Genomic DNA, 10,540 nt, shown 5'->3' on the forward strand with positions numbered 1-10,540 from the left:
ACTGGTGTAGACTACTAATTAGACTTTGTCTGGTAAACAGTGTGATTGATTGATTGATTGAAAACTTTATTAACAGATTGCAGAATGGGTACAATACAGTACAGCTCAATACACACAATTGTTAAGGGGATGCAGACCAGAGAAAGACTTTCGTCTTGTTTCCACCAGGGTCCCCCATTTTCAATTCATCAGGACATATATGACATACATGACATACAGATAGTCAGTACTGCTACATCTATACATTTATGACATACCAGATTTGCAAATACAGTACTGTTTGTGATACAGAAGGAGTCAAGAAAGGGGAGTATATACATTTGACGTAGAAACTGTACATTGTAGGAGGTTGGGTGGGGGGGGTTGGGTACACTGGGATATTGACAACCATACTGGGTAATTTACATTGGGGGGGGGGGGGGGCACACTGTATAAACAAGCAAAACTGTACATTGAGGGGGGGGGAGACTCTGTACAAACAAACAAAATTGTACATTGGACTATTGACAAAACCATACTAGGTAAATGACTGTACATTGGAGGGGGTTGGGTTAGGATATTTACAGGGGCCAGTGTTGAATTGCAGTCTCCCGTAGGTGTCTCTTGAGAGAGGTTTTGAAAGTGGGTAGTGATCCACATTCCTTTACAGCTTTGGGTAGGGCGTTCCACATTGATGTGGCATAATTGCGAAACGTGTTTAGTCCCTTATTTGAGCCGAATCTGGGTTTAACATGATTTGTGGAGCTCCCTCTGGTGTTGTGATCGTGGTATTCACTGACCTTTGGGAAGTATTTTGCCATGTACATGGGTACCTTGGTCGTGTAGTGTATCTTGTAGACCAGGCCCATTGCAAGTTGCTGTACTCTGTCATCTACTCTAAGCCATCCTAGGTTGTCAAAGTGGGCAGGGGTGAGGTGGGTTCTAGGAGTAAGGTCAAGCAGTAGTCTGACCAGTTTGTTTTGAGATGTTTGTAATTTTGTTTTTAGCGCCTTTGAGGTGCTTTGGTACCATGAGGTGCAAGCATAGTCGTAGTACCCCTGAATGAGTGCTCCTGCCAGAGTCTTCAGGGTATTCTTGTTTACCAGAGAGGAGATCCGGTACAAGAATCGAGTTCGTTGGTTGACTTTTTTTATTACATTGGATGCCATTTTGTCACAGGAGAGATTAGCCTCTAGGATGGAACCCAGGTAGGTAATTTCATCTTTCCTTGTGACAATATTGTCACCCACTGTAACTGAGAAGCCGTCGGTCTTGCTGAGTTTGTTATTTGAACCGAAGAGAATGGACTCTGTTTTGCCCATGTGTAATGATAGTTTGTTATCAGCGAGCCATATGCAGATTCTGCCTAGTTCCGAGCTGAGGGTTTTTTCAACCTGTAACTTGTTCTTGTCAGAGACCAGCAGGGCTGAGTCGTCCGCAAACAGGAACAAGTTGCAGTCACAAGCTGACGACATGTCATTTGCATAAATTAGGAACAGTAGCGGTCCTAGTATGCTTCCTTGTGGAACACCACAGCTCACTGTGAGAGGGGGGGATAGGGTACCGTTTACCTCCACCATCTGTTCCCTCCCCTCAAGGTAGGATTGCATCCAGCTCACTGATAGACTATCAAAACCAATTGCTTTTAGCTTGTCAATCAGAATGGAGTGATTGACCGTGTCAAAGGCCTTTTGTAGGTCCAGCATGACCATGCCGCAGTATTTGCCTGCGTCCACCTCTTGTTTGATGTGGTCATTCAAATAGAGAAGGCATGTGTCAGTGGAGTGGGATGTTCTGAAGCCAGATTGGAATTCGTAGATTAGATTTTTTTCCGCTAGGTACTTTTCGACCTGTTCGTAGACTATTTTTTCCATGACTTTCGAGATGGAGGTGAGAATAGAAACAGGGCGGTAGTTGCCTGGGTCTAATTTGCTGCCCTTTTTGTGCAGAGGGGTCACCCTCGCAATTTTGAAGTCCTTGGGGACGTGTCCCTGTTTTATGGAGAGGTTTATTATGTGTGTGATGATTGGGGTGATGGCGGCTGCTGAGTCTCTGAGGAATTTGGAGGGGATGTTGTCATGGCCAGTGGCCTTGTTAGGTTGGAGGGCGCTCAGTTTATTGAGTACCTCATCTGTTGTTACCATTTCCAGCTTGAAGTCGTCCTTGCGGACCCCTAGGTTTTTGTAGTAAGCTACTATGTGTTCTACCCCATAAAGCCCTGAGTGGGAGGGTAGTTTGTTTACCAGTGTTGTGGCTATGTTTGTGAAGAAAATGTTTAAGTAATTGGCTACATCCAGCTTGTCTGTGATGAGCGTGTTGTCCGTTTTTATGTTTATGTTTGAGAATCTGGTTTTAAGTTTTTTACTGCATCCTAGTTGATTATTGAGTAATTTCCAAAGTTCTCGTGGTTTGTTTTTGTTTTCCTCAGTTTTGTCATTGATGAAATTCTTTTTTGCAGTTTTGATCATGGAGTTTACGTCGTTTCTTAGTCTGTTTCTTTCTAGTTTGAGTTCAGTCACGTGGGCTTGGAGTTCACTGCTCGTGCTTTTAGTAAGCTTTGACTGACTTTTACGAAACTCAGAGCATTTTTTGTCTCTGGTTTTCATAGCGGCCAGTATTTCGGAGTGCATCCACGGCTCAGCGCGATTTTTTACCCTGGTGGTTCTTAGGGGGGCCATGTCGTTTAGTATTGTTGAGAATTTGGTTTTGAAACCAAGCCATGTTTCTTCAACCAGTGTACCATTGAGTTCATCTGACCAGTCCAGGCTCTCCAGTTCAAGGTTAAAGGCCTCGCTAGAGTAGGTTTTGAGGTCTCTAGATGTGACTGTTTTGTGGCAGCCAGCCTTTTGTTTTAGTTTTTTGCGGGTACAGAATATCATATAATGATCACTTAACCCGCATGCTATAACCCCTTTCTTGGAGATCTTGGACTTGTCGGAGGTCAGAATGAGGTCAATGGTAGTCTGAGTTGATTCACATACACGTGTGGGTTGGGTGATTAGCTGGCTGAGGCCGTGCAGATCACAAAACCTACTGAATGACCTGAAGACGGGTGCATCTTTTCGTTGCATATCCGTGTTCCAGTCTCCAATAAGAATTTTGTCTACATCCTCAACTCCAGCTAAACACCCATCCAGTGTATCATAAAAGTCACTATGATCTGGTGGCCTGTAGACTGTGCCAACCAGTAGGGATTTTGCCCTTTCGAATAGGATTTCCACCCATACAGTTTCAATTGATTTATGATTCAGGTCATTTCTGTTGATGAATTTGGTGTCCTTGTGTATGTACATACAGACACCACCTCCATGTTTGTTCCTATCATTCCTAATTATTGAGTAGTTCTCAATCTCTATCTCTGGATCTTTTACAGAATCGTCAAGCTTAGTTTCTGAGAAGCACAGTATGTTTGCCTTACCATTTATGAATAATTGTTTGATTTCATCCAGTTTGTTTTTTAAGCTGTTAATGTTAATGTGAAAAATGTTCAGTCCATTGGCGTTGGTTATTTCATTGATGTTGGCAGGTTCGAAGTATTGTTCGTTTGTGATCTGTTCCTCTGTGTGGGGCTGGGGGGCTTTGTTGTTGAGGGTGGGAAGGGGGGAGGGGGGGTCGGGTCCCGCTCCGTGCTGGAACAACAAAGAAGGGGGGAGGGGGGGGGGGTCGGGTCCCGCGCCGTGCTGGAACAACAAAGGACTTGTTCCTGGATGTTTCCGTTGTTAGCTCTGCTAGCTAGCCGGCTATGTGTACTGTGTGTAGACTAATGTAGACTACTGATTACATATAGTGAGATCAACAGTGTATTGTTAGTAATGTCTACTGTTTACTTGTATTCATATTTTATATTCATGTCAAATTGTATGACCTATATTTCATGTATTTCTATTAACCTGCCCAATATACCAAAAAAGGAATATTGTATCTGGTTTTTATCTTATGCTAATGTAGACTACTAACTAATTCAATATAGTCTGGTCAACAGTGTGCTGTAGATTAATAGGGACTACGTACAGGGTCTATACAGTATACTATAGATTAATATAGACTAGGGCGGCTGATTGGCGCAGTGGGCAAGGCGCTCGCCACTAACGCAGGAGACGCTGGGTTCGAGCCCAGCTCTCGGCGTTGCTACCGGCTGGCCCGTCGTTCATACTAACACAATTGGCAAGTGTTAGAGGGTGGGAAAGCCGGTGGGTGGGGATTGGACGTTGTGGACAGCGACTCCTACAGGTCGGTTTGGTGACGCCAAACATTGATAAGCGACGGGCAGATTAGACACATAGCCATAATTTAAAACATAGATTAGGCGTTTTTAACGCTAACATTGAAGTGGATGAAGGCATTCAATGGGGTAAAAAGTTAAGTTTTAAAAATTAAGTGTGGGGTCGCCAAAGAAAATCCTAAATAAAATGGGGTCGTGGTATAAAAAGGTTTGAGAACCCCTGCTTTAGACCATTGGTTCTCAACCCATTTGATGCCAAGGCACACTTGCACAATAAACATTTCAAGGTGTGCCTAATAATTCCACTTGTAAACATCTTATAAAGCGTAGAATGATCATAAAAGAGGAGGCGATAGCAAAATATGAGCACCTGCTTTTCAGTGAGCTAAACTGATTAACTCTGATTGGGAGAAGTATTATTATGAGTTATATATTGAGAGAAGTATTATTATGGAGTTATATATTGAGATAAGTATTATTGTGGAGTTATATATTGGGAGAAGTATTATTATGGAGTTATATATTGGGAGAAGTATCATTATGGAGTTATATATTGGGAGAAGTATCATTATGGAGTTATATATTGGGAGAAGTATCATTATGGAGTTATATATTGGGAGAAGTATTGTGGAGTTATATATTGGGAGACGTATTATTGTGGAGTTACTGTATATATTGGGAGAAGTATTATTATGGAGTTATATATTGGGAGAAGTATCATTATGGAGTTATAAATTGGGAGAAGTATTATTATGGAGTTATATATTGGGAGAAGTATCATTATGGAGTTATATATTGGGAGAAGTATCATTATGGAGTTATATATTGGGAGAAGTATCATTATGGAGTTATATATTGGGAGAAGTATTGTGGAGTTATATATTGGGAGACGTATTATTGTGGAGTTACTGTATATATTGGGAGAAGTATTATTATGGAGTTATATATTGGGAGAAGTATCATTATGGAGTTATATATTGGGAGAAGTATCATTATGGAGTTATATATTGGGAGAAGTATTATTATGGAGTTATATATTGGGAGAAGTATTATTATGGAGTTATATATTGGGAGAAGTATTATTATGGAGTTATATATTGGGAGAAGTATCATTATGGAGTTATATATTGGGAGAAGTATTATTATGGAGTTATATCAGTTTATTCTAATGATCTAATTAAATTAAAATGTCTTTATATTTGAAAATCAGGAGACAGACCTAAACTAACTTCAAGACACACCCGTGTGCCTCCGCACGCCAGTTGAGAACCACCAATGTAGACTGACTGGTGTAGACTACTGACAGGGTCCGGTCCACTGATGAACCACTGCTGTAGACTGACTAACATAGACTGACTGGTGTAAACTGACCAGTGTAGACTGACTGGTGTAAACTGACTGGTGTAGACTGACTAACATAGACTGACTGATGTAAACTGACCCGTGTAGACTGACTGGTGTAGACTGACCAGTGTAGACTGACTGATGTAAACTGACCAGTGTAGACTGACCGGTGTAGACTTACTGGTGTAGACTACTGACGCGGTCCGGTCAACTGATGAACCACTGCTGTAGACGGACTAACATAGACTGACTGGTGTAGACTGACCCGTGTAGACTGACTGGTGTAGACTGACCCGTGTAGACTGACTGGTGTAGACTGACTAACATAGACTGACTGGTGTAAACAGGTATAGACTGACTGATGTAGACTGACTAACATAGACTGACTGGTGTAAACTGACCCGTGTAGACTGACTGGTGTAGACTGACCCGTGTAGACTGACTGGTGTAGACTGACTAACATAGACTGACTGGTGTAAACAGGTATAGACTGACTGATGTAAACTGACCCGTGTAGACTTACTGGTGTAGACTACTGACGCGGTCCGGTCCACTGGTGTATCATACCGCAGACAGACACGTGTCTCCCCTTACCTGCACAGAGACGATATTGGAGCCTGGGGCGTTGGGCACGGCCATCCATTCAGGCAGATTCATGCTGTTGTCGCTGTTGGCTCGGAGGAAGGGGTGAGGGTGGGGGGGCGCCAGGGTCCGGGTGCTCTCCTTCCTCTGAGGAGCATACTTGGGGGACTCCAGAAAGGGCACTGGGAGACAGAGAGAGTGAGAGAGAGAGAGAGAGAGAGAGAGAGAGAGAGAGAGAAAGAGAGATAGAGAGAGAGAGAGAGAGAGAGAGAGAGAGAGAGAGAGAGAGAGAGAGAGAGAGAGAGAGAGAGAGAGAGAGAGATTCCGAGTTCCCTTTCTTCTTGACCTCTATCTAACAAATTAACCAATTAACCTGCTTATCAGAGATCAGTTATTTTCACTTGGAAAAAACGGGGAGCTCAAATCAAGCAACCTGATTGGTTCATACAGCCATGGTATAATGAGCGTATATACCCACAGCTATGACTCTAATTCCTTTTCACAAGTCAGTATCACTCCGCGTCTGAGGAGAATAAATGTTAAGCCTTGTTAAATGAGACGGTCTGGAATGCGGAGGAGACTGGGGCTGACGCATGCGCAGTATTGGTGCTTCCCGTCAGGCCGAACTCCGCCCCCTTAGCTGTGATATAATAACCATATACCATGGCCTGTCGTGAGCTATTGCTTAATTATCTGTCAAATAAATATGCACAATAAGTTTAAGATGCGCCACTTTGGCTGAACTCACCCTTAATGCTCACTCTTAAGTCCAGGTTGCATACTGTATAATGCCAAGGATTCTCTTAAAATCGCCCCTAAGTGTTACTTAAGATTCCTCTTCTGCATCCTTATCTTGCAAAGGGAATACCCTTATATCATAATATTTCCATTTTTATTCCACTAATAAATAATAATACATCGGATTTATATAGCACTTTTCTAAATGCTCAAAGGCGCATACTACCATAGTCTCTATGTTTTCTCAAATATTACATATATGGACACCGTTGACTAAGGACACCACTGGAGAAGGTTTATGTATAAATAGATAGTGTAACATTTAGGTTGCAGAGGTGCTTTGCTAGACACTTTGTTGCACAATGTTCTAGCACAAAATAAAGAAAACTAAACAAACCACTACCTCCCAAAACCGACACGAAAAACACCTATGTGTAGAGTGATTTGAGTAGGTTCATATATCATGTGATGTATTGTAGACTATCATGAATTTATCAAGCTAGCTAATTTGTCTCCATTTTGGAAATGACCAGTAACTACGACCTATACTAATAGGTAATGCCAATGGCCGTGCGTTTGAAAAGCCAGGGGCGGTATACAGAAGCGCGCCTGATTGGACGGCTCTGACTGGACGGCTCTGACTGGACGTTTCTGACTAGACGGCTCTGACTGGCGGGAAGACCCTGTCCGTTCAACACAATGGTTAAAGAGCGCGTGCAAAGCTTTCTTTTGCTGAAATGTGAATGTTGCAAAAGTAAGGAGAATAAACATTTATTAAGTGAGACACCAAGAATGAAGTTGTTTCAACGCAAACCGGGCAGAAATCTCTTTAACTCACCTATATCTGTGTCCCGGTGGTTCTTGATAATCTCTCCCAGTTCAAAATGACCAGACATCACAGCCACCTGAGAAACACACAAGGGACTTAAGCCGCATCTCTGAATCTGGTCCATTATGGCAAATGGCTGCACACCAATGCTTTGGGTCCATTTTCAACACACGTGGGCACACAATAAAGCACTTGTTAACTCGCTCTCTCTGTCCCCCACCCCCCACCCCCCCTTTCTTTCTCTCTCACACACACACACACACACACACACACACACACACACACACACACACACACACACACACACACACACACACACACATTCTCACAAGCAAACAGAGGCTGGTCTCAGCTGTTCTCTCCCCGCTGGCTGAGTTAATGCGTTCAGATTAAGGGGTCATACCCAATTCTGCCACCTGGGACCCCCATGTGCATCGCAGCACAGTAAGGTTTTAGAGCAGTGGTACTCATACAGCATGCAGCTCATTGATGACTATGGGCCTTTCCCAAACCCATCCGTCTGGAATCAAACCTGGAACCTTGTGATTACCAGACGACCACTCTACCTCCTGAGGCACTGTCGCCCTGATGTGTGTCTCTCTCTCTCCCTCCCCCCTCTCTCTCCCTCCCCCCTCTCTCTGTCACTCACTAATGTTCTCCCACCTGGAGAACTGTGTTATGTGTGTGTGTGTGTGTGTGTGTGTGTGTGTGTGTGTGTGTGTGTGTGTGTGTGTAGGTGTGTGTGTGTGTGTGTGTGTGTGTCTCACACACACACATAACAATCTAACAATCTAAACAATCTAAAGCTGTGGACTTTGTGGTGATCTGTAGCCTCTACTACATTATTCTATTTCTATGGTTATGGATTTTACTGCAGTTGTTTTGGACTTTACTACATCAATGGACAGAATGTATGTAGCCTGGGCTACTACAGGAACACTTGAAGCATTTTAATTGCCACAGGAAACCATTAATGATCAATATGTATCAATAGTTAAGGTTGCTATTGTATGGTAATATATTTTAGTAGCCTACTGGTACAGTACACAATCATGCTTTTTCATAGCTTTCTAAATCGCCTATTAGTAGCCTGGTGTTGGTTTGGTTGAGGAACGGGGTGTTTTTGTAATGTGGCTCTTTCAGATTGGCCAAGTCTGAGTGCCACTGTTTTAGAGTGAAATTAGCCTCCGCCGGCACTTACTGCTACGTTAGGTTAGTAAGACACAGAGTCCTGCAGCCAACCAACACACACAATTACCCTCCAGCCATCCATGCAGCCATTACCTGAAAGGGGGTCTGCCCACTATTATTTTTGGTGTCTTTATTGGCTCCCCTGTACAGTAGAATCCGTGCACAGCTTTCCTGCATACAAGTAAAGGATATAATTGACGTATCTCAAACCCCGCCCTCAGAAAAGAGGGCGGGGTTTGAGATATGTCAATTGTATGATTAGTATGTAAACTACCTTACAAGACAGAGATAATCAAGACATAAAATAGAAGAACAATTACTAAATTAGATGTCAGGATTATATTATGTGGGCCAATTTACACAAGGTAACTAATTGTAAAACTGTAAAACAAATAATTAAACAATACAAATGATTATACAAAGAAAAATACAAAAAATATATACGGTATATATATTTGCACATACTGTAGATACACACACATAGCCCCCCAGAAAACTTGCATTTCTTCAGAGACCAAATGTCATACTACAATATCCATATCTACCTTATTGTATAGAGCACAGATGTGCAAGGCAGTGTTTCCAGAGGCATTCTGGGAGATGGAGTCCGCCCCATAGAAGAGAAGATGCTCCAGGTGCTGGGAATTGCCATTCTGACACGCCTGAGAATGGACAGATCATAATAATAGAGGGATGGATGTAGGGATGGATGGAGGGGGGGGGGGGGCAGAGGCACATAAGGTTTCGGAAAGAGGGGAAGAAATGGAGAGATGATCGAGATATAATTTATTTTAAAGAATGTGAGAGAAATGGTGAATGTGGGAGTTTGAAAAGAGGGTGAGAAGGAAGGGAACGAGAGAAGAGGAGAAAGAGATGAGAGGAGAGGAGGAGGGGTGGTAAGAGAAGTTAGAAAAGACACCTCATCTAATTAACACCTCCTCCAAAGAGAGAACGTGAGACAAGAGCAGAACGGAGCACAGATAGCGACATTTAAATTATAGTAATAATACAGTAATAGCAATAATAATAATCTTCATCATTATTATAATACACACACACACACACACACACACACACACACACACACACACACAGCAACAACGGCAACAATACACACTTGTATAATCATCCAGTGGCAGTGTAAATGGTAAATGGACTGCATGTATTTAGTGCTTTTATCCAAAGCGCTTTAGAACTCATGGCTCATATTCACCCATTAATTCACGGCGAGGGCGACCATGCACGGTGCCAAACTGCTCACCAGGAGCAGTTAGGGGTTAGGTGTCTTGCTCAAGGACACTTCGGAATCGAACCGGCCGGGAACTTTCTGATTACCGGACGACCGCTCTACCTCCCGAGCCACTATCGCCCCGAGCCTAAGAGTCCAGGATGTGAGACCAGGTCCAAGAATTGGCCCAATTATAAGTCCAGGTTTGGGTCTCTGTGTATAAATTCCCCAAGGGGATCAATAAAGGAATATCTTATCTTATCTTATCTTATACGTCTAAGTTCAAGACAGTCTATTGTGTGTCTGACGCCACAGACACACACAACACGAACAAGACGAAGAGGAGCGGCAGAACCAACCACACAGAGATGAGGAGGTGGTGGTGATGATGATGAGGGTGGAGATGAAGAGGTGGAGGGGTCTGTGT

The 10,540-nt window shown here is 43.0% G+C and overlaps 1 protein-coding gene across 1 annotated transcript in view; it reads right to left on the reverse strand.

Moving 5' to 3' along the window:
• The window catches only part of shank1 (SH3 and multiple ankyrin repeat domains 1), a gene marked incomplete at its 3' end in the record, with an annotated part of 140,396 nt that overhangs the window by 78,893 nt on the left and 50,963 nt on the right, over window positions 1-10,540 (reverse strand). The window contains 4 exon segments of the mRNA XM_084329976.1: window positions 6,140-6,309; window positions 7,704-7,770; window positions 8,979-9,056; window positions 9,431-9,547. Coding sequence (XP_084186102.1) covers window positions 6,140-6,309; window positions 7,704-7,770; window positions 8,979-9,056; window positions 9,431-9,547 — 432 coding nt within the window.

This window comes from Notolepis coatsorum (assembly GCF_963971535.1).
Source record: "Notolepis coatsorum genome assembly, chromosome: 14".
NCBI lineage: Eukaryota > Metazoa > Chordata > Actinopteri > Aulopiformes > Paralepididae > Notolepis > Notolepis coatsorum.